Below are 25,753 nucleotides of genomic sequence, written 5' to 3'. Positions count from 1 at the left end.
ACTGGTCTGAGCAGAAGACACTGAGGAGGTCCATAAAAGTTGCCTGCAGATATGTGAGTCTTCTTGACAAGTGGTCCACCCTAGGTCAAACTTCTAGAAAAGTAACAGTAGGAAAGAGCCTAAATGAGTAGGAAGAAACCGAAAGCCAGATCTAAGACTTGCTCAATCCTGGCCCTTCTTCAGAGGCCAAACCACATTCTAAAGGGGCTTAGGAGGAGGGTGGTCAATATGAGGGTCTTTTATTAGAGGAGAAGTAATCACACCCAAACAAAAGCGGCTGCCTTTTCACTATTCCATGTCTCACCATTTGCTCAAGCTGGTTTGTGTATTTTCATCCTAACATTTGTTAAAGACCCCACTCGCTTTTGAGAATGAACTAAGCAAGCTAAGGGGAAGCTACTGTTGCCCCTGCAAACACCAAGTAGGCTGTTACCTAATGCCACAGCCCTGTGCCTGTCTCCAACATATCTCCATAAAGCATCACCTTAGAAAACCGCAAAGACTGCTGCGGCGTGGAGGGCGAGGTCTTAGGCCAGCGGAACCCTAAAAGCCCGGCTGAGGCGGAATGCTGTCGGGACCGGAAAGAGGACCTCCTGGACAGCACCGGGCTGAAGACTTCCGCCCCGCAGAGGACCTGCCTCCACCCCCACCTCCAAGTCCGCCCAACTCTACTTCTGCGCAGACTCCAGGAGTTGTTTGCTGTCTCTATAGCAACCCGGTAGCTGGAGTCCGAAGATGGAGACCAACGAGTCTACGGAGGAATCGCAATCGCGGTGAGAGTCGCAGCTCTGGCTGCAGGCGTAAGGAGACAAGGAAGGTCAGCGGACTTCCTTTGCTGCGCTTTTAACAGCCTTGTCATGTTTGCTTTCTTTCAGAGCTTTAGACATACAGCCCAGCTCCGAAGGACTGGGGTCCACTTTGGAACCGTTACCTTCTTCAGATGACAGTCCTAAGTCGGCCCTGGCAGCCGCAACTGCAGCAGCTGCAGCGGCTGCATCAGCTGCTGCAGCTACTGCAGCCATCACCACCGCCAAAGCAGCTGCGTTACCTACAAAGACCCCAGCGCCCTATTCTGAGTTCATGGAGCCCTCCTCTGACCCTAGCCTTCTTGGGGAGCCCTGTGCGGGACCCAGCTTTACCCACAATATAGCCCATGGGAGTCTTGGCTTTGAGCCCGTCCATGTTTCCTGTATTGCTCAGGACCCTTGTACTACAACTGACTATAATTCTAACCCTGGCCTTGTTCCAGGCTCTAGCTCTGACCCTGTTCTTAGCTCTAGCTCAGGTGCTGACCATGGCTCTGGCTCTGGCTCTGGCTCTGGTCCTGGCTGTGGCTCTGTCCCTGGCTCTGGCTCTGGTCCTGGCTCTGGCTCTGTCCCTGGCTCTGGTCCTGGTCCTGGCTCTGGTCCTGGTCCTGGCTCTGGCTCTCTTGCTGGCTCTGGCTCTCATCCTGGTCCTGCATCTGGACCTGGTCCAGGCACTGGCCCTGACTCTGAGCTCAGCCCCTGCACTCCTCCAGCGTTCAGAAACCTGATGGCAGATCTGGTCTCTAGTGATACCTCCTGGAGTCAGCACTGCCCTTGGAAGCCCCAGAAACAACCATCTTGGGAATTTTTGCAAGTCTTAGAACCAGGTGCCCGAGGAATACGGAAACCCCCAGATGTTAAAGGGAAGCCTACGGATCTCTATGAAACATTGCCACGGGGCCAGTGCCTCCTCTACAACTGGGAGGAAGAGGTATTAAAGTTTTGGCCTGCTCACTTTTCTTGAAGGCTGCCCTCAGGTTCTTAAGGGAGGCAGTGGTTTATATGACGGTGGGTACCAGAAAGGATATTATAGTCATTCAACTTGGGATTCACAGAGAGCCACCAACCACCTGGATCAAGTCCCAAGCATGCAGGATGGCTCTGAGAGTTTTTTCTTCCGACACGGACACCAGGGACTGCTGACCATGCAACCAAAGTCACCCATGCCCTCCAGTACCACCCAGAAAGACTCATACCAGCCCCCAGAAAACATCTATTGGCCACTTCGAGGTATGAAACATGAGAGAGAGTGGGCCGGAATGAGTCCATTAGTCAGAGAGAAAAAGAGGAAGGAATTTCTGGTGGGGCTATGGATTGTCCAATGGATATAAAGGCAGAACCCCAAGGTTTTTCTTCCTTTTCTCAAGCTAGTTTCTTCTGGGCCTGCTTTTTAACCAGACCCCACCCAATGCCCCCTCACAGGGAAGCGTGAAGCCATGCTGGAGATGCTCCTGCACCATCAGATCTGGTGAGAGATTGGGTAAAGGGGAAGAGGGAGGGGGGAGAAAAATTGGGTGAGGATGGCCTTGACACCCCTTAGGGAAATACAGTAAAGAGGTGAAGGCAGAACAGGAACCCACAAGGAAGCTCTTTGAGGTTGAATCTGTGACACACCATGACTACCGAATGCAGCTGGCAAAAGCAGGGCCTCCTGCCCCAACAAAGGTGAGAACCAACCCCCCCCCACCTCCTGCCACTTGCATAGCTGGGCTCTGACCGGCTGTGGCCAAGTACCAGGCCCAGAAGTTGAGAGAGAGGAGTGAAGGCCAGGAGTTACTCAGTACTCTCCCTCACAGCCTCACGACTACCGCCAGGAGCAGCCTGAGACCTTCTGGATCCAGAGGGCACCACAGCTACCGGTGTGTTAGAGTGACTAGGTACTGGGGGCAGAGTGGGTCAGGAAAGGTAGGGTAGAGTTGCTTTGTTCTGGCTTGGGGACAGCGGGATCTGTCCTCATCCTGGCACTCCTCCAGGGTGTCAGTAACATCAGGACATTGGACACACCATTCCGGAAGAACTGCAGCTTCTCAACACCAGTGCCCTTGTCTCTGGGGCAACCTTTGCCCTATGAACCTGAGAATTACCCCCACCAACTGGGAGAAATATCCTCCCTTGCCTGTAAGGGAGGAAGACTGGGTGGTGGAGTGGGGAGAACGACTCCTGTCTGAGGGGGTGAGGCGGGAAGTGGGATATGGAATATGAATCTATTTCTGTCTGCACTAGAGAGGTCGGGAGGAAGTTAATTCTCACTGTACTTGAAGAGGCTTTACATAAAGCATTCTCTCTGATCCCGAGACTGCTAATTTAGTGATTCTGTGAGTCACTGTGTGCATACCCCATAACCTTTCCTTGGGATCGCCTCATCCCACACTATGACATCAGAACTTTTTTATTGTTGTTTTATATTTGACCAAAATATTCTGGTTTAGATACAGATATTTACAGAAAGTAGGAAGGAAGGGGACCAAGCCAGAAAGGGAAAGGTATATGTACAGGGCTGAGCTGCAGAGGGCTACAAGTTTCATATAAGGTAGGGTTTTTGTGCCTGTTTTCCATTGCATATGAAAATGTCCATTTATGGTGTGTGGAGACATGGTGGCCACTGCCCACCCAGGTACCAGCAGCAGGAGATTGTCTGACTTGGGAAGAATGGGGGTTTACAGGAGTCCAGGAGGTCCTTTCCGCTCTCCTAAGAGCCAGTATGTTCGCATCTTTCCTTTTCCCTGGAAGTGGGAGAGTGGACATGATTCAGATGCTTCAATGTTAGTCCCTTTATCTCCCTCTCTTTCCTCATCATTCCCATAGTCACTGTCACCCTCCCTTTCCATGCCCATCCCTGTGGCATGCCATCACCTTCATTTCCACATCCCCCCGAAGCTCTAGCTGGAAGCATCCTAGCTCATCTAGGGCATCCTTGGTGGTAGAGGAGACATGGATCTTCAGTGCTGGGGTGAGTAGGATGGGGAGGAGAGTGGAAAGAGAAATCAAAGAAAAGGCAATCGAAGAATTGGTAATACTGTATAGCACTGTACCCAACCAACCATCCCTGGGAAGCTCCCAGACCTCCCAATGCATATCTACTAGAACCAAAATACACCCAAGGATGCGACAGTAAGGAACTGTGGTCTCTCAGATTAAGAGATTGGAGGAACTATGAAAAGAAGAAAAGGGCAAGATAAATTGAGGCCAACAGTGGGGTTGAGGGCTAACATCTTACCTTGACCATTAGACTCCATTCGAGAAGCAGTGTTCACTGTGTCTCCAAAAAGACAATAACGGGGCATCTTCAGGCCGACGACCCCAGCACAGACTGGCCCTATGAGGAGAAAGAGGTTGGAAGAGCCTGGAAAAAGTGGAGACTAGGGCTGGAGTGAGAGTCAGCCTTACCAGTATGTACCCCTATGCGTAGCCTCAGCTGGTCATGGGGTCGGTGGCGGATGCGGAAGGAAGAAACTGCATCTAGCAATGCTAGGGCCATACGAGCAATTTCTGGTGCATGGCGTTGACCATTTCGGCCTGGGAGGCCAGATACCACCATGTAAGCATCCCCAATCGTCTCCACCTGATTGAGAGGGGGATTAAAAGGTCATCACCTCTATTTGTATCCATGGGGATGGAGAAGAGTAGAGGGAGACAAGCTGGACACCATCATGAATCATCCTGACATCCTGGGGGCCAGAATATTGACTAGAAAATAAGTGTCCTGGTCCCGAGAGTCCAGGGGAGAGGAGATGTCAAGGGAATCTTTAAGTCCTCTTTCTCCATCCAGCCCCTGGTGAACACTCAGCAAACGTTTGCTGAATGAATGAACACCCTGTCTGCAGCAGAAAATGGACAAATAGGCTCTGCCATCAGTAAATGAGAAGCAAGAGAACAGGCTAAACTCAAGAGGACAGAGGCTGGTGAGGAGGTGAAGCAGGCCCAATGAAATGGACCAGAGAGCCCAAACTGGAGAAAAGCAGGTATTTGATTCTGGTAGTTGTACCAAAGCTATGTAAGAGAATGAATGCCATTGTTTTCAAGAAATACACAGTGAAGTTTTTAGGGAATACACACTAAGTATTTAGGGTTAAAGTAGTTGTATGTCTGAAACTTACTTTCAAATGGTTCAGAAAATAGATTTTTTTAAATAAAGCAAATGAGGGAAATATAAACAATTGATAAATCTGGATAAAGGGTTTCTGGGAGTTCTTTGTCACAGAAACAACAGAAATGGTAGAGTAAGCTGAAAGGGAAGGGACAGGAATGGATATTTATTATCTGCCACGTGCCAAACAATGTTAGGCACCTTCCATACAACATATCTATTATTCCTGTCTTACAGATAAAACAAATGAGTTGCAGAGAGATCTATTACTTACCTAAGGCTACAGTTAGCAACAAGTCAATATTCAAATCCAGATGATTTTTACTCCCAAGGGCAATAAATCCAAGTCAATGAACCAAAGGCTTTACTTTTTAAAATATATTTTCCCTCACCCCACTAAATCAGTCTGTCCCCACATCCTGTGTGATTCTTCCATGTTTGGAGAAGACTGGAGAGAAATGCTGGATAGCCTGTTTATACCCCAGGAGGATAGGAGCTACATCTCATGATGGTTCTGATTAGGGAAGCCAAAAGATTCATAAGAAATTCAACTGGAGTATACAATTATGGTGCTGGAGCTACATCTGTCTACAAAGTACACTCCAGCACAAGAATGCTGGGGACCCTGGAGGAGAAACTGATCATGGAGTGGGTAAGGTATTTGGGGTTCAGGGAGACTGGGTTTCAAAGGGGTCTCTATTGAAGGGCCTTCTATTGAAGGGCAGCCCCAGCTCTCACCTTGTAGACATCAAAGTTGTCAATTATGGCATCAAAGCAGGTATACAGGTCATTAAGAAGTGTCACTACCTAAGAGGGATGGAAAAGCAGAGGCCCTGAGACTTGAGCCCAACTCTCTAAGAATTCTTAACCCATGAGCCATCACAAGAGGTGGGAACTCTAGGACAAACTCATCTTCCCTATTATCAGTGAGGCTCCCCCAGGTCCCTACCCACCCCACCTCACCCCGACACCTCTCACCTATGGCTCTCACCTGCATGGGGGTGCTCTCTGCTGACAATGCTGTGAAGCCAACAATGTCACTGAAGTAGATGGTAACACTGTCAAAGGCCTCAGCCTGTACAGTCTCTCCCCGTTTTAACTGCTCTGCCACTGAACTAGGAAGCAAGGGTGCTGTGTGAGCCAAACTTAGCCAAGAGAGTAGGAGAGGGAGAGAGGGAAGGGGTATGTGGCTGCAGCAGAGATGAGCTGTAAGAAGAAAGCTGGGCTTTGCAGGTACGAGGGAGGAAAGTGGCTGGGAAGACATTACAGTCTAATGCAAGGTAAGGTGCACAAGTGGCGGGGGGTTTTGAGGGGACCCCTGTGCATGGGAGCTGTCTCAAGTTGGGACTGTTTTGTATACACTTGCTGAAGCAAGGGCATGGTAGAGCAGTGTCTTAAGAAGAAGGGATGGGAAGCCAGGAAGAAGGCGGCACAGCTGATGTGCAGACAGAATGACAGCAAATATATATATAGCCAGGGGGCTCCCATGGCCAGCAGGGTTCTGAGGGTTGGGAGGCAAGTTCTCAGGCACCTGAAGAGGCAGAGCCCAACAGAGAAGAATCCCAAAGGAAATTTTAGAAAGAAGGACAAAGTCTCACTGGGGTAGAATTTGGTAGAGCAGAGCCTCAGCCTTGCGTTTTTCCTCCAGATAGGCCTGTGTGCGTTCCTCCACCAGCTTCTCCAGGTTATTGGCATACTGTTCCATGCGCAGCAGGAGGTTGTCCAGTATGCTGGTGCCACCCTCCCTAGGGGAAGGCCAGGATATGGCACTTGCTGTAAGATTCTGAAGACTTCCAGGACTTCCTATCCAACCCACCCTCTGTTCCTACCTGCCCCACTTCATGCACTAGGACAAACGAGGCTTCTATCCCTGGGAAGACCCTGCCCCATAATGCCCTCTCACTTGTTAAAGCGTCGAATGAATCCCTTAATCTGTCCAAAGTCTGGTCGCTCAGCTGGGTCCTGAGCCCAACATCGCTCCATCAGCAAAACTAGCTCTTCATTTAATTGGGTCCGGTCAATGCTTGGCCGGAAATATGGCCGCTGACCATTTCGTACCTTCTGGACAATCTCTGAGGATGATCAAAGGTTTGGATGAAGAACAGAGTCCCCCAGGAAGAAGCTGTGGGTAGTGGATTGACTCTTACCTTTGGGGCCGAGGTCCAGGCCCTCCAAGTAGAAAGGACCACTGCGAAGTGCTATCTCTTGCAGGATGATCCCAAAGCTATAGACGTCAGCCTTCTGCATGCCTGTGGTTGGCAAGGGGTTCCCATTGAGCAGTTCTGGGGCAGTCCACAGCTTCTCTGAAAAGAGGAAACAGGCTGGCCAGGTCCCCCAAAATGGGGTACCCCCCAAGCCTACCTGGGCTCATCCCTATATTACTGTTACTCCACCTCCCTCTCCCACCCTCCCTAGGTGGAAGGAGGAGCAATATGAAAAGTGGGTTGTGGGGGTGGGCCTCACTGGCATAGAGTGCATGGCTGTCATCAGGTTCAGCAGTTGATCGGAAGCTGGCCAAGCCATAGTCTGTGATTTTGAGCACAAAACGACTGTCCACCACACAGTTGGAGGACTTGAGACTCCCATGCGATGAAATAATGCTGTTGTGGAGAAAGGCCATGCCCTGCAGGGTACAGATCAAGTCATGGGACTGGATCATATCTGGCTTAGAATGCCCTCTCTACATAAGATGGGCACTGGCTAGCTGTCTACAGATCTTGGGTACACAAAAATAATAAGCTGATTTTGGAAGTCATCCTTTACAGTTTCTAACCAAGGAAACAGGCAGAACAGAAGAGTCATACCTTCCTGGTATCATAAGCAGCACACAGGGACCCAACCACCAGGGACGGAAGACGCTTAAAAAGAGGGATAAGTGGAGCTACTAATGACTACCCTGGAAAAGGCAGTCAATCTTCTGATTAGTGAAGGGAACAGAACTTGGGTGAACACTAAAATGATATGACACCATGGTGGCCTCAGATACCTGGCTACTAATTACGAAGACATGGCTTGAGACCCAGGTATCAAGAGTAGCTGGATACAAGGAAGACCAGTTGTAAACTTGAATGCATAACCATGTGTAGGTGGGCAAGTCTGAGTAGAGGAGGAATAAGATCTACTAGAGGGAATACTGGATCAGAGAGAAAGTGCAGAAAATCATAAATCAGAAAAACATGGAAAATGGACAAAATCTGCTAAGCCAGTGCAGAATCCTAAAATTGCTGGCCCCGTGGGGATGGAAGAACCTTTGCCTCCAAGAGGCTGAAAGACGGTCTTAAAGCCTGGGCTTGGTGGCTCATGCCTGTAATCCCAACACTTTGGGAGGCCAAGGCGGGCAGATTATTTGAGCCCAGCAGTTCAAGACCAGCTTGGGCAACATGGTGAAACCCCATCTCTACCAAAAATACGAAGATGAGCCGGACATGGCAGCACACACTGTCGTCCCAGCTACTTAGGAGGCTGAGGTGGGAGAACCACCTGAGCCCAGGAGGTCAAGGCTGCAGTGAGCAGGGATCTAGCCACTGCACTCCAGCCTGGGTGACAGAGTAAGACCCTGTCATAGAAAAAAAAAAAACAAAAACAAAAAGGTCTTAATGATGCTCCCCAAAAATGAAACCCTAGGAGCCATCCAAGTCAGTTCAAGTGAGACAAAAAGAGGATACATGGTTCAATATGCTAACAAAAAAACATTTCTGCCTAAATGTTTAGCTCTAGACTTAATTAATAACTCCAGTCTCTGTGAACTCTTTTTTTTCTTTTGGTGTCACAAAACTTTTGGGAATCTCCGAAGCTGTGAATTTACCTGTGTGGAAACTGTACAAAGGATGCCTTTCAAAATCACAGGATTAGGCTTCTGGCTTTGTTGTAAATAACTTTTCCACCAAAATCACTGTTCTCTCAAGAGTCGTGTTTTTCTTATATTTATCATCACACCTCTAGTGGAGCACGACATTGGCTTTACCTAATATTTTATCTCTCATTTGATAGCAATTTTTCACACACAAAAATATACCTTTAAATAACGTCATAAGAATTTAGCAGAAAGCTAAAGCTAGTTATAGATACAGTGTAGGGTGACCCATTGGGATGCTTACTGGCTACAGACTTATTTCAGAAAACCTATTCAACTCATGCAAGATTCTATTTTATGCTCCACAAATCCATGGGCCTCTGAGTCATCTAAAATAGCTGAAACCTAGTAGAACTAAAGAGTACCAAAGGTTTTTAGTGCATTCTTCTTTGGTTTCTCTTAGTTCTACTAGTAAATGTTCCTTTTTTAAATTTCACTTTACTGAACAAAAGGGCAGACATGCCAGATATTGGTCAGAGAGTAAAATAATGAAAGGAAAAGCAGGAGATAAATATGTTCAGAGACCCCACTCATGAGCTCTTGGAGGTAAAGAGATGATGGAAAGAGACCTGAGATATCTAAGACAGAAAACCAGAAACTCTCTACAGGCACAAGACTCGCTGTGGCAGGTAAAACTCATTCCCCCAGTTACATGCCCCAGACCCCTTGTTTACCCATTATTACCCAACCATGCTAATAAGGGGAGATGAGAGAACAGGACTTTCAAAGGACTAGAAGGAGAAAAACCATAATCAAAGAATGATGGAAGTGATTTAAAGTGGATGAACTTTTAAGGAGTGGGGAAGACTCACCTTAACAAGGTCATTAATGAGTGAATAACGGAACATCCAGTCCAAGTTGATGCTGTCATTTTCTAGAATATCCTGGTAAGTGACATGGAATAGATTGTCTGTCCTAGTCCCACTAGCTATCACCCGGCATAGAGTCAGTATAACTTTGGGTCTATCCTCCCCACCCCTGCCATAATCTCCTACACCTATCCCTCACCTGTAAACTCCCACGAGGACAGTATTCAGTGACAATGCAAATGTTGGGAGGGTCTATGCAGGCGCCAATGAAGCGAGTGAGATGATTGAACTGAACATCTCTCATCTGGCAGAAAAAAAAAAAAAACAATGGGAAGGATAAGAAAATTCAGAGTTAAAAATTAGACACAGAAATCTATCACTACATAAAAGAACCTTTCTCTTAGTTGTATCTACAATTTAAAAATCATAAATAAACCCCTTGCCCATCTAGCTAATTTTGCTATTTCATAGTTTTCCCCACTCCTCTTCCCCATCCCTGTTTACCCCTCACCCTCAAACCATCCCCTGTTACATACATGTTTGAGTTCAAACAGAACCTGCCGGGTCAGCTCAATGCGCTTCTTATTAACATGTTTGATGGCGACAACATTTCCCTGATGGTGGGAGTGAAAGGGGAAAGGAAATTGAATATCAGAAGTTCTGGGTGCAAGGAAATGCTACAGAGCAGTGGAAGCATCCAGGAGCTCAGCTGGGCACAGAGAGAAGGGTATGAGGGGCAGAGGTTCAGGGGCAGAGGTGGCAGATGGGGATGAGACCGGATGAAATGGTGGGGACCAGAACAAGCAGATGACTGTTCACCTTGAAGTGACCGGTGTTGGCAAAGATCTGGTATTTCCCATGGGCTGTCATGAGCGAGCCGTAACTGGATCCCCGCTGGGGCCAAGGGCAACATGGAGGCGGAAGGATGAAAGGAACATTAGATGATGGTGGTAGTGCAGGGGCTATCATTACAGGCCAATGTGCTGGGAGAGGTCCAGGGTAAGAAGGGACAGGAACTCAGAGGGAGGCAGAGGGACAGCTGAGACAAGGGCTCACCAGCGACAGTGTGAGGCGACTGCCTGCACCTTTATGGTAACGCTCCGAGTTGCCAAACTGCAGTTCTTCCCAGCGAATGCGCCACAACATGCTAGCCAGCTCCTTCTCCAGCATCAGCTTTCTGTAAGGACTGCACACCTCAGTTGACTGGCAAGCCCAAAACTGCCACCCCCTAAGCCAACAGCAGGGTTACAGGAGCTTCCCTGCAGCTCCTGAAGTTGCAATTGTTACACCTGAGAGACAGAGCTGGAGGATAAGGCGGTATATCTGACACATGCCCTATGCTCACTAATAAAGACAGAGGTTGGGGGTGAAAGTTCTTTCCTAAAAGAAGGCCAGTGGCCTTTGATCTTAACCCCACTCAAAAACACTAGTCTAGAACCAAAAGTGAAACAAACACCTAGGCTAAAAGACAACTAAAGAGAAAGGCTAGAGAGGAAGATGCTATTGGATCTAAGAGACAACCACCAAATTAAGAAACCTGCTACCCTATCCCACGTTACAGGGACCACTTGGCTTCAGCCAGAGGCTGTGTGGCAATGGGGATAGGGAGCAGGTCAGTGGGAAGCCCAGAACTCACCGAAAAATTAGGAAGCTGGAAACACCAAACATGATGAAGGTGATTCCGGTGCCCAGAGCCACAATTGCCAGAGTTGAAAGTGGAGCTGAAGGGGAGATAGAGACCCTGAGGAAGACTGTGTGTGGACTAGTCAGAATGAGGAGTGGGGTGCACAGACAGATTCCTTGGGAGTAGGACGAAATGAGGAAGGAGGGATACAGACATAAAGGTAAAAGCACAGCAAAGAGGGGGGTGGAAGCCACAATGGAAAGCAAAGGGAGGAAGGCTGCTCCCAGTCCCTGCACACACCCACTTTTATCACAGGATGGGTCGTCCAAGTCAAAGGCACATGGGGGATTGTCCGAGGGAGGAGCCCCCTTCACCCAGGGAATAGGCCGTCCCGTCCACCAAATCTGCTTCTCAGCTCCTGAGTAGTGGGCTGCAGGCTGTGAGGAAGCAAAAAGCTGGGCCTACAGGCCTGCTCCCAACAGCCTCCTCCCTAGACCCCAGCTGTTTTGCTGCTTTTCTCCCCAGCCTACCACCCAGCCAGGATGCAATGCCAGCAGAGAAAACAAGTCTCTCCTCTAGTACTTTTGGTTCTGCCACCACTGAACCCTTGAAAGCTGGATTTTGCAGGGCCACACTCTCTTCCCTGCCTCCTCCCCCATCACCTGAAAGTCCCCAGAATCCAGGTCTCCCATGGCCCACAGGACAAAGTCAGTCTCCCGGTCATTGTTCTTGTCCATGACAACCAGTCCAGTTACACCTACAATAGAAAAAGGTGCCCCTTACTTCGAGGTCTACCCTGGCTCCTTTCCCACTCCGTTGTGCCTATGGCTCCCTGAGTCTGCCCCTCTCCAATCTTGAGGTATGGACACCTCTGCCACATTCACTAACCCCCACTAAAGCTGTGCTGAGCCTGGCATCTGTTTCCTCTTCAGCCCACTCTATTCCTGAACCTTACATCAGCCCTCAGACCCCCATCAACCCCTCTTCATTACCATGGTATCTTCGTCCCTGCATCTTCTCCACAATTCGAAGTCCATCTTCCCGGGTGCCTCCTTCCTGTATTGTCTCGTTCAGGACTTCAGCATATAGTAGGATCCCATCATAGAAGCAGCCAGCAATGAGGTTCATCTGGGGGTGGCAACTTCAGCAGTACTCTCCAAATGTCCTACAAGGCCCCTTCCCCACTCTCTGGGGTCTCCCTTCTACCTCTTCTCTCTTCTGGTTTGCTTTCTTCCCTCCTTTCATTCCTCAAGTGCCACCCCTTCCTAACTATTCCCTAGGGCAGAAAGAAAAATCCTGAACGGAAGCGAACACCCCCCAAAGCTGGGCTTGCTCCACAGCCAGGATTTGATGCTGAGTTGGGGAGAGAAGCCCTTCCTCAAAGCCTGGCCTGACTCTCAGGAAGGGAGGGATCTACTTACCAGGGAAGGGGCCAGCTCCACACCAAAGTCTTCCCGGGCTCTTATCAGCAGACGATTCTGGAATTCCTGATACTCAGGATTTGCGGGTTCTCGGTATGTGATCACCAATACAGTCTGTACCAGCAGCATATGGGGAAAAGTGAACAGGATTCAAGATGGGCATTAGGGGAAGACAAGATGCAGGAAAGGGAAACTTGGTAAAATAAACACAATATAAAATAGACACAGGTGAATCTGAAGGCTTTGAAAGGGCTACTAACGTGTGTGTGTGTGTGTGTGTGTGTGTGTGTGTGTGTGTGTGTGTGTGTGTGTGTTGTGTTTGATACATCTGGGGAGAGGGAATGGCACTCCTCCTGAAAAGTAGATAGGGCTGCTTCTGAAAAGGTGGAAACTGGCAAGTAATAGTCAACCCTACCCTCAAAGCCCAGGCCATCATCTTCCAGAGCACCTAGGTTCCCACCAGGCCACCCCAGCTCACACGGCTCCTCTGTCCCATGCTTTCTGGGTATCTGCTCATGACCAAGGACAACACCCACCAACAGCTCCTCTCTGAGATGTTAATCACTGTTAATTTCATCAATAAAATGCTGACATTGTCATTTGGGCCACTTGAACACAGTGTCTCTGCCCAGTAAATATAAGAGATTTCAGGCCCTATGATAACTGAAGGAAATACTTTGAGACAGTGATTCCACCTGTGAAAAGCTATGCGCTCATCCATTTAACATGTGTGGAACACGTACCATAAACGGCACTGTCCTGTTACTGAGTAACAGACGTGTCACAGGGAAACACACAGTCACATGCCCACACACATTTCACAGGTAAGCAAATGACACATGTTCTCAGCCATGCACACATCTCACGGGTGCATGAGTCAGCACGTCTCTGTCTCTCACCGAAGTGCTTGCCCGGCTCCCATTAGTCTCCTACGTTTCCCCTTCCTGAGCTGCTGGACCTCCCAGCCTCAGGCCCTGCCTCAGGCCACATAGTCACTAATACCAACATCTGTTTGGACAGGAAACTGGCATCACAACTTCCCAGAAAGACTTCAGTTCAATATATTTTGTGAAATGAGAACTTGTGAAATGATAAATTTAAAATCCGGTCATTTGTCCCAGTTTTGTTTATTCTTGTCATAGAAAGTACATGTGGACCATAGAGATACACTGTGCTAGACACATCACATGTGGCCTATTATGTATCAATTCATTCCAGATAGGAAATAATGAAGCCGATTTCTAATATGCATTCATTATATTAGACTGCAGCTTGCCTCAAGATATCATTATTCTTACTAGAGCATTTGGCTGCCTGATTACACGCTTCTAATATTCTCCCAGTCTCAGGTGAAATTAAAAAAAGAGAAGGGAACTGAGGAGAGAGTTGAAACAGTTCATTCAGTAGCACCTATTCCAAGAATAAAAGACAAAGGTAGGATATTGTTGACAAAGAATGTAAAAAGTCAGGAAAAGAGCTAGAAAAGATCAGGTTCAACACAATTTATATTTCAATAAAGGCTGATGATAGGTTTTTAACACATTTTTAATAATTCTCAAGGTTGGCTGGTTTTCTAGGCTAGCAGTTATCAACTTCTTGGTCTCACAATCGTTTTACACTCTTAAAAATTATTAAGGACCCCAAATAAAATTTGTTTATGTGGACTATATCTATCAATATTGACCTTCTTAGAAATTAAAACTGATAAATTTTGAAAATGCATGAACACAGGCCAGGCACGACTCAATGCCTGCAATCCCAGCACTTTGGGAGGCCATGGTGGGCAGATCACCTGAGGTGCGGAGTTCGAGACCAGGCTGACCAACATGGAAAAACCCCATCTCTACTAAAAATATAAGATTAGCCGGGTGTGGTGGCACATGCCTGTAATCCCAGCTACTTGGGAGGCTGAGGCAGGCGAATCACTTGAACCTGGGAGGTGGAGGTTGCAGTAAGCCAAGATCGCGCCATTATACTCCAGCTTGGGCAACAAGAGTGAGACTCCATCTCAAAAACAAAAAAAAATAAAAAGAAATGCAAGAACACACAAGCACACCTTCCACAGCTGCCCAAGTGATGACATCACCATGCCATTATAACTTCCGGAAAACTTCACTACACAATGACAAAAGAACAAGAATGACAAAGGCAGATAAGATAGTAGTATTATTTTTAAATAGTTTTGGCCCCATGGTCCCCCTAAACTGCTATGTTAGAACTGTTTTTGCTGTGGTTACTAGTTGTAGTACCAAAAAACAAAAATGAAAAAACAAACCAAAAAAACCCAACCTCAAACAGTTTCTGTGCTTGCTCAGGGGCCTGAGAGAAGGTTAAGGAAGATAATTGTGTCCCATTTCACAGTAGACCCCAGGTAGAAAAAAACAAGCAAAGGCCACCACAAATGGGTGCAGTGGTGGGTGGACACCAGGAGCACACCTAGGCAATGTGCACCGTCACGAGGCCCCTGCCTCTACCTGTGGACCCACCCACTGAGACCCGTCCTGGCCATGGCAGGAGGGTGGGCAACAGTGGCCTGAAGAGACAACAAATGATCTCCAAACCCTTGGTTTAGTGCTTTCTTCCATTCTTGCTGCTGGTGCTCCCTGCATGTAACCCAATCTCACGCTGGTCATGTAGGCTATGACCTCTGCCTGGGTTTCTAACCCTGCAGTTCTCCATTGCCCAGCCTGAGCCTCTGGATCCTCAGAGCCTGGTCATTTGCTTATTTAGTTCCATTCAATCTTTTCTTCCTTATCCTGGTTGATCACCTGGTTTACATTACCTGCCAGCTCTACTCCTATCTAGACAAATTCCTCATCCTATCCTCCTCTCCCTAACACACCCTTCATTCAATTCAGCAAATATGTTAAACACCTACTACATGCTAGACACATGGAATATGAAGATGAACATGATCCCCGCCCTGGGACAGCTAGAGGCTAAATGGGAGAGAAAAATCCTATCAACATACTTGATTTCAGAGCCCTCCCCCTAGTTGCCAGTATCAATATAGCATGAGCTAGGGCCTTTCCCTGAGCATGAAACCCTCCTGGAAAAGCTGTGGGCATCTGTGTCAAGGCCTCCTTTCCTCTATTGCCACGTTTTCCAGGCTGGCCTGTCTGGGACCCCAGAGGGCCAGTGTCTCAGGCTCTGAGCTCTTTCATCCTTGGCTGGAGCTAACTGCCCAACTTCCCTCAGCCCCTGCCCTGCTTCCATATTGGAAGGTGAGAGCTGGGGGGCACCTCATCACCTCTCACCCCCACCCACCCAAAGCCTTGACCCTCCCCTCAGCATATTCCTGGCTGCCTAGTTCCCTTCTCTGGTGTTGCAGCAAAGTCTCCCTCTTTATTTCTCTGTCTGAATAATGCCTACAGTAAGGGGGAGAACTGAGAGTTAATTGATATAACTGATTATTGGATGACTTGATCCCTCCTCTCCCTACCCTTAATGCTGGGGACCCTTGGCTGGGCAGGAAGTCTCACAGAAGAAAAAGAGGCTTTTCTTCCGTAAGTAGAATACAGCCAGCCGGGCACAGTGGCTCACGCCTGTAATCCCAGCACTCCGAGAGGCTGAGACAAGAAGATCATTTGACCCAGGAGTTCGAGACCAGCTCGGGTAACACAACAAGACCCCATCTCACAAAAAATAAAAAATTAGCTGGGCATGGAGGCATATGCCTGTAGTCCCAGCAACTTGGGAAACCAAGGTGGGAGGATTGCTTCAGCCTGGGAGGTCAAGACTGCAGCGAGCAGCTGTGATCATACCACTCCACTCCAACCTGGGCAACAGAGCTTTCTCGAAAAGAAAAAGGATATAACCAGGAAGCCTATGGACTGCTCCCATCTGGGAGGGCCACAGATCTTCCCAAGTCCACACCAGCTGAAATGCAACCCCCTCGTTCCTCTCTTTCTACTCTATCCCTTTCCTTTCTATGTTTTAGTAACACATCACAATATGTTCCTGCATTTGCATTAATTTTCTTACTTGTTTATTGTCTGCCTATCCTACTAAATGTAAACTCCAAAAAGGCAGGAACTAAATCTGTTATGCTCTCCCTTGTATACCAGTACCTAGCACAGTGACTGGACATGATAGGTGCTCAGTAAATACTAATGAAATAAGTCAGCCTTCAAATAGATCAAACACTGACTAAATAATATGGTTAGTTCTATGGTAGATGGAGTTAAGCAAAAGAGTAGGAAATTCCTACTTAGGGATTCTGGGATCATTTCCTAGAAAGGAAAATAACTGGTATGAGTCTTAAAGAATATGGAAGCATTACCCAGACAAAGATGAGAAGATTGTTTTAGGAAAACATTGTAGCATAAACAAAACCTGTCCTGCCACTGCCCATATTCAAGTGTGACAGTCACAGACTCATTCTCAGGCATGCAAAGAGCTATGTCATTCACAGACACACACTCATCAGACACAACCGTATAATTACAGCCACATAAAACCTTACTCACTGGAGAAGAATGGCCACCCAGGTCCAGCCCTTACACACATCTACTTAGAATCAAATAATCCCAGAGTTTAAAGGACCTTAAGGTTATCCCATAAGCCACCTCCAATCCTTCTTGGAAAAAAAGAAGGGATATGGATAAATACATGAGAAACATTAATATGCACAGTTAGCAAAAAAGTGGCAGAGGATTCAGGGAAAGATTCATCGGTATGATTTGGAGAGGCAAGGATTTGGGATGAGGGAAGGAAGACCATTCCAGACAAAAAGAAAAAGAACATAAAGGCACGGGGGCAGAGAGGCCAGGTGGGCTGCAGTTCTCAGCATGAGGGCCCTAGGAGGTAAGATTGAAAAAGTGGTTTGTGAACAGACTGCAGAAGGTCTTAAATGTCACAGTAAGTTGTCAGGATTTTATTCTCTAGAACACAAGTCAGTGAAAGTTTTGAGCAGGAGTGAAATGAACAGAGTCATGCCAACATTCCCTGCAAATTTTCTAAAATCTGAAATGCATTTCTCTCTATCCTGCTATCATCACACTAGGTCAAGCCACATCACCTCACCCCTTTTCTAACCTGTTACTGATGGTCTCACTGCCCCAAGTCTCCCCCTCTTCTATTCCTGAATTCTGTTGCTACTGTATATTTATCTCCACACACAAAAAAAGGCAAGGACCCCAAATTCAAGTCCTAGTGCCTGAAGACTTACAGATGTCTTTAATCTGATTATACCTTTGCAACTTTATTTCATTTAAGATACCTTTGCAACTGTATCTCCTTTAAGTGAACCCTTTGTTCTTGTTGGGTCAGTATGTTCTTGGTCTCCCAAACACGCCCATTCCTATCTTTTTCTCTTTGCTCAGGCAGCCTGGATATCCTCTCCTACTTTATTAATGACATCTGTCATTAAAGTCACAATAGGGTTTCACTTCCTGTATAAAAGCCTTCCCTAAACACAGCCCACATTGACTCTTTCTCCTCTGAGCTGCTAAAGTTTAAGTTGTCTGTTCCAGGACACATAATCATATCCTTTCTCAAACTTTGACTGTACCAGAATGATGCCTCACCTCTCCGTAAAGGGTGGAAGCCCACCAAAGGGCTAGGAACAGATCTTTTCCTGAACTTTTCTCCCCCACAGTACAGCCTACTACTGGCACTTAGGAAAGTCAGTGTTTTAGGATTTTGGAGGCAGCCAAAGTAGGTCTTGGCAGCAAGCACACTCAGAGTCACAAAAGTAGAGAAGGAAGAAAGGGTAACACTAGACTCAGAACGCCTCTGTTCATTTTACTTCTGTGGCTCACAATTCCTGCCCAGTTCCAAGGGTTTCTGTGGGGTCTTGTAAGAGATAGAGAATTTCCAACAAATCACCTCTTCCCCCTCCTCCTTCAGATTTGGCTCAAATAATACCTGAAAGGCCTCTCTGAGGGCCTGGGCCTGTTCCTGGGTGCGATTGTCCTGCCAGGGCTGGCCTGTAGCACGTGTGGGGCCTGCACGGAGACTCTCCCCAAAGACATCCAGGTAAAAGAAGACATAATCCCCATTGGTCAGATTCTCCCTCTGGGCCTGAAGCAGGATCTCATGCAGCATCTCCAGAGGGCCGCAGATATACACAACTGGGAGCAGGTACATGACAGAGGAGCACCCTGAGAAAGTATCCAGGTCCCCCACACACCCTCCTCTGAATCACTGGGATGTCCCTCTTCAGCAAGAAAGAGTGCCCTAACCTATTAACACCCAAGCAGATGCTCCCCAGCCCACCCCCTTGGAGTCCACCATAAGTACCCTGGGGCCATATGGACCATCTGACAGAAGTCAGAGCCTGTCCAGACCCCAGAGGAAGGGAGCTGTCACTCTCAAGCCCCTCCCTTTCCCAGAGCCTCCCTTGCTGCTCCCTGCCCAGCCCGCCTCACTCCCTGACTCTTCCCTGCCCTTCCCTGGGCCCAAAGGCGCTGACAGCACAGATTTCTCAGTATGAGCTTTACCTGTCTTTCCCAAATCTGCTGACCCCTGAGCCCATTCATGGAGTCCTCATTATTTTTACACCACCGAGGGGTCTTGGAACCCAGTCTGGGTGGTAGCCCTGATCACAGACAGGTGCACATCTCAGAGTGGCCATCAATCACATTCACTACTCTAGGGTACTCACATTGCTCCCCAAACTCAATATCCCCCCACTTTCAAATTCCTCCCTGATACAAGCTTCACCCCTCATGCTCTCGTCTCCCTAGTTTGCATCTGCCTAGGGTGTCCACAGCTCCGGTTATGAAGCCTTGTCTCACAGGTGCTCTGAACACATGTGCTTCTTGATCCCAACCACCACACATAGCTGCTCAGTGCCTATCTCCATCTACAGTTCCCCAGTGCTGGGCTTTAGGGACACAGCAACCCTCCTCCCCGACCCTAAAATAGCCCGGGCCACACTCACTGCGCCCGTTGGCCCGGATGAAATGGGTGGCCTGCTCGGGGCCCCCTGGCTCTCGGGCATACACCTGGTGCTGCACACTGAGGTTGCTGCCCTGCAGGGCCTCAAAGACGCCCTCGATGGTGAAGTAGTGAGGCCGGTCATCTGTGCGAGCATCCAGATACAGCAAGGCGGCACGGGCAGTCCAATTGAAGTGCCCATGTAGCGTCACTACAAACTCACCCAGCTTGGGAGCAGAGGGGCCAGTGCGAACCAGGGTACGATAATGCTCATTCTTAGCTGCAAAACCAGAGGCCACAGCACCCGCAGTCAGCAGGGGAAGGCGCCAATGGGAGGCAAAGCGGGCCACAGAGGCAGCAGGGTAAACGCAACCGGGGCCTAGCAGCAGGTCGGGATCATGGTACAGCTTGAGGTCCACAGCGCGCAGTGGTGCCAGGTACTCAGAGCAGGCGCCTTCCAGTTCGGAGCTGACAAACCGCAGGTCCACGGGCAGTGCCCGGCCCAGCGCCTCCACAGCTAGTGCCACAGCGGGACCCACCCGTGGCCAGGCCCAGGCATAACTCAGGTTGTGTTCTGGCAGCACCACCGCCAGCGTCAGGTTCCGCGCCCCGGGAGGACGCACCCCACCTGCCAGGGCTGCCACCAACAGCAGGAGTGATGGCAGCGCCATGGAGATAAAGCAGCAGCTCCACCGCCCCCAGAACTTGTGGCTGCTCTGGCCTACAGGGGAGACGCGAGCACCCCCCAGCCTGGAGTCTGGGGAAGAGGTCCAGGAAGAGAAGGAGGGGTGGGCTAGTAGGCTGGGATGCAGAAGGTACTGGGGGCCAGGGAGAGAAAGGAGAAGGCGGGGGGCAGGCAACGAGTGGGCTACCAGCCTCGGGCAAGGACTGAGGACTGACAGTGGGGTGGCAGGGGGAGGGAGTCACCGAGGGGGACTGCGCCTGGGATGGGGATACTGCGAGGCAAAGTAGCCTGATGAATCCAAAGCTGAGAAGGAACAGGGGATCTGGGACTGGGATGGGGTGGGGGTGGGGGCGGCTGGTACAAAGAAACGGCCTGGGAGAACCTCACAGCTGAAGGGGCCAGGAGGGCAGGAGGGCGCTGCGACACATAGGACCAAGGGGGTAAGGTGGGAGGGTGCCCGCGCCGCGGAAGGACTGGGATCATGGGCAGGCGGGGAGCGAAGCGAGGCCTGGGCCGGAGGGCAGCGGAAGGCAGGGGTAAATCTCCCTGTGAAGGCTTCTCCCGAAGCTCCTGCTGGGACTAACGGGCCCAGGCGCTGGTCCCATCCGGAGCTACGGCGGCCCCGCCCGTGTCCCCGCTCCTCTCTGCTCCGCTTCTCCTGGGCCCCGGCGGCCGGCGCTGCCTCGCGCTTCCTCCCGCCCCCCGCCTGGGCCCCGCGCGCGCCGCTCGTCCGGGTCAGGTCGCCTCGGCCCGGCCAGTCTCCGCTCGCTGCGCCGGCGGCCGAGTGCGACTCCCCCGGGCAGGCCGCCCGCCCCCGCCCCTCCCCCGCCGCCCCTCCTCCTCCCTCCCGGCCCCACCCTCCGGCGCCGGCTGCCTTCCCCCACCCCCCGCCCGGGCGCCCGGGACCGCCGGGTCCCAAACCCACCCCGGTGAGCACTTGGGGCTCCGCACCAGGGCGTCGCCGGCCGGCGGGGTTCCCGGGCGCTCCCTCGCCCTCAGGGCCTACCCGGGTCTCCCCCATGCCCCGGTACCCCCGCCGCTCTCCTTCCATCTCACACAGGCGGGCGACCCCAGGGCTTGTCCTCTTACTCTCGCTTAGCCCGCTCTTCTTCGGTCTCCCCTCAACTCCCTGAGTCCCTCAGGGGCTCCAGTCTGCAGGGAGCAGTCGAGGATCCCCAGACGTGTGGTATCCTCACCAGCCCCCGCCTCGCAAACCATAGCGCCCTCCCGACGGCAGAGCCGCTCACCCCACCCGGGGCCGTGCGCGCTCCCTGGACGGGCCCTCCAGCGGCCAGGGGTCCCCGCGCTACCCTTCCCACCAGTCCTTAGGAAGTCCACGAAGCGCCTTGTGGCTGGGGACTCCACCCTTGGCCCCCGCCGTCTCCATGCCCCCTTCCCTCCCCGTGTCCTCAGAGGCCCACCGCAGCCCGCCCAGCTTCCTCCACACCATCTGCTCAGTCAGGGCCTCGATTTTCTTTTGTCTCCTGGCGCCTAGGGAAAGCCTGTAACGGACCGACGGACACTCCCCGCAATGGAAGCCCATCCACCCCCTCCCGGGGTTCCACCTTGCTCCCAGCCTTCCAGCCTTAGGAAGCTCTCCCCGGGGGGAGGCCCATATCTGGAGTGCCAATCTGACCCCAGGAACAGCTTGTGAGGGATGATCTCATGGTGGCTGAGAGGGGCTGCTATGGGGCCTTGGGGACTTTTCTCCAACTGTCACAAAGGACGTGCACGTAAGCCCAATCTCTTCCCGTGCTAGGAGCCACGGTTTCTCTCCCCCTTCGAGCTCTTTCTCCAGAAATCAAAAGCTAAGAGCGCTCCTGGAGCCCTGGAGTGGGGTGTGAGTGTAGGGTGGGGACAGGCATGGTTTCTCTGAGATGAAGGCGACACCTAGTGGTGTGGGGGGGAAATTAAGGACAATGCCACTTTATCCATAGGCACGATATTTATTGAACACTGGCTGCCTAGCACAAGCTGTACCTGTGAATACAAAGATAGCCGAATGATGCAGTCCTTACCTTTGAGGAACATACATTTGCAATTCCTGGGGCACAGAGGCCAAGGGCAAGCCGCCCCCTGACAATGTCTCTTGCCTCAAGCCCAGTAGAGATGGAAGCCTTCGGACAGATCCTTCTTTAACATGAGGGGTGATAACTCTAGTTCCAGGCTCCCAATACTGTAGTGAAAAGGAATTTCGTCCTACCTGGGCAAGGCAGAAAAAAGGAACAGTCAAAAGAATGATGAGACAACATGAGAAAGACTTTAGACCAAGTCAACCAAATAGAATAGTTGGTTTTTAAGCAACTACACAGTTTTATGAGACAAGCAAATCCAAAATGGCAAAATCCCTGAAAGAATTACAGTATGACAGGGCTAGGAGGAATCAGATACATATAACATTAATCCCTCTCATTTAAAGATACTTGAAAACCAAATACCAGAGAGGAAGGTTGCAGCGTCCTTACTTGCTCCTCTTCCCCAACCCCCCATGGTTTTTTTGTTGCAAAAGAGAGATGAAAATGCAGGTTTCATGGTCTCCAAGGAGAGGCTTTTTACAGATATTTTGCTGACTCATGGAACTTACTATAGAAAGCTGTGCTTACAGTATAATAGCTACCAAAGACCCATGTGAGTCTCTCTGGAACACCTGCAGCCCTCGGTGAGGATCAGCCGCCACTACCACTGTCACCCAGGCTCCTAAGCAAGTACAAGTACATGATATATCATTATTGTGAACATTAAGGACAATTCTTCATTATGTTACGGATTGAACATTCAAGCATCTTGCCTTTCCCTCTTCCTTCCAATAGGCCACTTAACTAGAAAGTAGGAAGGGGCCAGGCACAGTGGCTCATGCCTGTAATGCCTGTACTCTCTTTTCTTTTTTTTTTTTCTTTTTTCTTTTTTTTTTTTTGAGACAGAGTTTCGCTCTTGTTACCCAGGCTGGAGTGCAATGGAGCGATCTGGGCTCACCGCAACCTCCGCCTCCTGGGTTCAGGCAATTCTCCTGCCTCAGCCTCCCGAGTAGCTGGGATTACAGGCACGTGCCACCATGCCCAGCTAATTTTTTGTATTTTTAGTAGAGACGGGGTTTCACTATGTTGACCGGGATGGTCTCGATCTCTCGACCTCGTGATCCACCCGCCTCGGCCTCCCAAAGTGCTGGGATTACAGGCTTGAGCCACCGCGCCCGGCCACTAATGCCTGTACTCTCTATTAAAAACCAAACAAATCAATTGGACATGGTGACACAAACCCGTGGTCCCAGTTACTTGGGAGGCTGAGGTGGGAGGAATCGCTTGAGTCCAGAGGATAGAGGCTGCAGTAAGTCATGATGATGACACTGCACTCCAGCTTGGGTGGACCCTGGTGCAGTGGCTCATGCCTATAATCCCAGCACTTTGGAAGGCCAAGGTGGGAAAAGCAAAGGAGTTTGAGACCAACCTGGACAACACAGTGAGACCTTACCTCCATAAAATGTAACTACGTAAGGCCAGGCATGGTGGCTTACACCTGTAATCCCGGTACTTTGGGAGGCCAAGGCAGGCCGATCATTTGAGGTCGGGACTTCAAGACCAGCCTGGCCAACATGGTGAAACTTTGTCTCTACTGAAAATACAAAACTTAGGGGTGTGGTGGTGGACACCTGTAATCCCAACTTGGGAGGCTGAGGCAGAAGCATCGCTTGAATCCGGCAGTGGAGGTTGCAGTGGGCAGAGATCGTGCCACCGCACGACAAAGCGAGACTCCATCTCAAAAAACAACAACAAAATAAATAAGTAAAAACCAAAAATAAATTTTAAAAGATAAAAAAGAAGTGGGAAGGAGTGGGAATATAAAAGTTAAATCCTCGAATGAGGTTTTTAATTAACACCCAGTGAAAGGTTTTTGGTGTTTATTTTTTCATGTTTGGGGGAAGCTGAAAATATTAGATAAATGAGACCTTTGGTTATGTTTATATCCAGCTTTCCAAGCTCTCACTGCTCTCATTGATGTGGACAATAATATTCTGGCTGTATTTGGTGATCCCGCTGCAATACATAGGAAGCCTGGGAAATCTAGATTCTACTGGCCCATGCAGCAACCAGCTAGGGTCCAACTTTCTCTTTGTAGCATTGTCATGGCCTTCTTCTATTCCACAGACAGATACCAGCTATAATTTCTTCTGGATAGTCAGCCAACACCTTATTTATTTTTTCTTTTTTTTTTTTTTTTTTCTTTGTTGTTACCCAGGCTGGAATGCAGTGATACAATCTCGGCTCACTACAACCTCCACCTCCAGGTTCAAGCAATTCTCCTGCCTCAGCCTCCCAAGTAGCTGGGATTATAGGCATCCGCCACCATGTCCAGCTAATTTTTATATTTTTAGGAGAGACAGGGTTTTACCATGTTGGCCAGGCTGGTCTCGGACTCCTGACATCAAGTGATCCACCCGCCTCAGCTTCCCAAAGTGCTGGGATTACAGGCATAAGCCACCACGCCCGGCCCCAAATACCTTATTTTTGATCCAGGACTAAACTGCAGAGTATCAGATTGGCCAGCTGCTAGAAGTTTCTACAGTTTCAAAGCTGCCCTGTCCCTTCTTCAAAAGAAATCCTAATCCTGGTCACACTGAGGCCAAAGGTGCCTCAAGACCCTAGCTGAGCTCTGCAACCACCATGGGATTCAGGCTTATGCTAATCTTCATGATAAGCGCTGATGCCCCAAACTGACAACATTAAACAGTTTTATAACTGACCTATTTGTGTAGCTGAATCTGGATCCCCAGGTTTGTTCTACACTTGATCATGCCTCCCAGGATTCCCAGGCCTACGGAATTCCAGAAAACAAAATGTCTTCCAGGCTTCTCTCTGCTAACCTGACTGGCAGAAACAGGCTTTGACTCCATGCAATTGTCCCCTGCACACAAGACAAACAGGTTCAAGAGAACCTGCCAACAGAGGGCAGAGAACAGCCATGGAAACGTAGATCAAATAAGGCAGGAAAGATCCACTTCACAACACATCTCAATAGGAAAAGGAGAAAGCAATGTAAAAAAAGAAATGTAGTAAAATATATATAGAAAGCAAAGAGGGATTTTATTCAAATTCTGCATTATTTATTTTAGCCCCAGTAAGGGAGAGACAGAATCCTGAAATCAGATCAAACCTCCAGGTCCGCTCCAACTCCTGCTTCCCTCCTGGCCACACAGTTCACAGTATGGTTGTAGATCTAAGATCTAGTTCATCTTCTCACAGATAGTCAACGGCCTCAAAGGGCTGCTATAGGCTGGGAGTGGTGGCTCATGCTTGTAATCCCAGCACTTTGGGAAGGCAAGGTGGGTGGATCACCTGAAGTCAGGAGTTGGAGGCCAGCCTGACCAATGTGGCAAAACCCCATTTCTACTAAAAATACAAAAATTAGCCTGGAGTGGTGGCAGGTGCCTGTCATCTCAGCTAGTTGGGAGGCTGAAGCAGGAGAATCGCTTGAACCCAGGAGGTAGAAGTTGTAGTGAGCAGAGATTGCACCTCTGCACTCCAGCCTGGGTGACAGAGCATGTCTGGTGGGGGCTGCTGTGATTGTTTAAAGGGTCAAGAGTTTTTATTT

The 25,753-nt window shown here is 49.5% G+C and overlaps 3 protein-coding genes across 10 annotated transcripts in view; 1 reads left to right on the top strand and 2 right to left on the bottom strand.

Moving 5' to 3' along the window:
- The first annotated feature begins 21 nt into the window (after positions 1 to 21).
- SPAG8 (sperm associated antigen 8) lies at positions 22 to 3,095 on the top strand. Of its 2 annotated transcripts, none has more exons than XM_010331668.3 (7): positions 22 to 773; positions 876 to 1,737; positions 1,862 to 2,036; positions 2,229 to 2,274; positions 2,357 to 2,471; positions 2,603 to 2,665; positions 2,780 to 3,095. In XM_010331668.3, exons 1-7 carry the CDS (start codon positions 736 to 738, stop codon positions 2,972 to 2,974), a joined length of 1,494 nt encoding a protein of 497 aa, XP_010329970.2. In that variant the 5' UTR covers positions 22 to 735; the 3' UTR covers positions 2,975 to 3,095. The 2 variants fall into 2 exon arrangements, with proteins under 2 accessions (XP_010329970.2, XP_010329971.2); XM_010331669.3 differs by having other exon boundaries at positions 2,603 to 2,683; positions 2,780 to 2,862.
- A 69-nt stretch (positions 3,096 to 3,164) lies between these two features.
- NPR2 (natriuretic peptide receptor 2) overlaps positions 3,165 to 25,753 on the bottom strand; it is a 50,310-nt gene continuing 27,721 nt past the window's right edge. For 4 of the 7 annotated variants that reach the window (XM_074395036.1, XM_074395035.1, XM_074395033.1 and 1 more), the window contains exons 2-24: positions 22,186 to 22,370; positions 19,487 to 19,762; positions 18,469 to 18,674; positions 12,601 to 12,714; positions 12,172 to 12,307; positions 11,842 to 11,936; positions 11,484 to 11,616; positions 11,192 to 11,276; positions 10,612 to 10,732; positions 10,375 to 10,449; positions 10,092 to 10,169; positions 9,755 to 9,859; positions 9,559 to 9,630; positions 7,357 to 7,516; positions 7,041 to 7,196; positions 6,797 to 6,965; positions 6,492 to 6,638; positions 5,885 to 6,008; positions 5,632 to 5,700; positions 4,194 to 4,368; positions 4,024 to 4,122; positions 3,660 to 3,751; positions 3,166 to 3,529 (exon numbers count right to left, since the gene is read on the bottom strand). In XM_074395036.1, the coding sequence (XP_074251137.1) occupies positions 3,464 to 3,529; positions 3,660 to 3,751; positions 4,024 to 4,122; positions 4,194 to 4,368; positions 5,632 to 5,700; positions 5,885 to 6,008; positions 6,492 to 6,638; positions 6,797 to 6,965; positions 7,041 to 7,196; positions 7,357 to 7,516; positions 9,559 to 9,630; positions 9,755 to 9,859; positions 10,092 to 10,169; positions 10,375 to 10,449; positions 10,612 to 10,732; positions 11,192 to 11,276; positions 11,484 to 11,616; positions 11,842 to 11,936; positions 12,172 to 12,307; positions 12,601 to 12,714; positions 18,469 to 18,674; positions 19,487 to 19,762; positions 22,186 to 22,198 (2,766 nt within the window). In that variant the 5' untranslated portion in view covers positions 22,199 to 22,370 and the 3' untranslated portion in view covers positions 3,166 to 3,463. Of the gene's footprint in view, positions 3,530 to 3,659; positions 3,752 to 4,023; positions 4,123 to 4,193; positions 4,369 to 5,631; positions 5,701 to 5,884; positions 6,009 to 6,491; positions 6,639 to 6,796; positions 6,966 to 7,040; positions 7,197 to 7,356; positions 7,517 to 9,558; positions 9,631 to 9,754; positions 9,860 to 10,091; positions 10,170 to 10,374; positions 10,450 to 10,611; positions 10,733 to 11,191; positions 11,277 to 11,479; positions 11,617 to 11,841; positions 11,937 to 12,171; positions 12,308 to 12,600; positions 12,715 to 18,468; positions 18,675 to 19,486; positions 20,965 to 22,185; positions 22,371 to 25,753 lie in introns of those variants that run through there. The other 3 variants (XM_003943789.4, XM_074395032.1, XM_010331665.3) reach the window with 3 other exon arrangements.
- RGP1 (RGP1 homolog, RAB6A GEF complex partner 1) overlaps positions 23,040 to 25,753 on the bottom strand; it is a 38,267-nt gene continuing 35,553 nt past the window's right edge. Inside the window, exon 12 of the mRNA XM_010331676.3 lies at positions 23,040 to 25,066. The gene's annotated coding sequence lies outside the window, so the exon portion shown is untranslated. The remainder of the gene's footprint in view (positions 25,067 to 25,753) is intronic.

This window comes from Saimiri boliviensis, chromosome 2 (assembly GCF_048565385.1).
Source record: "Saimiri boliviensis isolate mSaiBol1 chromosome 2, mSaiBol1.pri, whole genome shotgun sequence".
NCBI classification, from domain to species: domain Eukaryota; kingdom Metazoa; phylum Chordata; class Mammalia; order Primates; family Cebidae; genus Saimiri; species Saimiri boliviensis.
Note: the sequence above shows the minus strand (reverse complement) of the source record. Positions and strands in the feature narration are given on the sequence as shown.

Excerpts from the sequence above, each read along its gene's own strand:
- SPAG8 (XM_010331668.3), top strand. The coding sequence starts at position 736 with ATGGAGACCAACGAGTCTACGGAGGAATCGCAATCGCG. Across the intron at positions 774-875 it reads ACGGAGGAATCGCAATCGCG|AGCTTTAGACATACAGCCCA; the intron begins GTGAGAGTCGCA and ends GCTTTCTTTCAG. Across the intron at positions 1,738-1,861 it reads TCTACAACTGGGAGGAAGAG|AGAGCCACCAACCACCTGGA; the intron begins GTATTAAAGTTT and ends TGGGATTCACAG.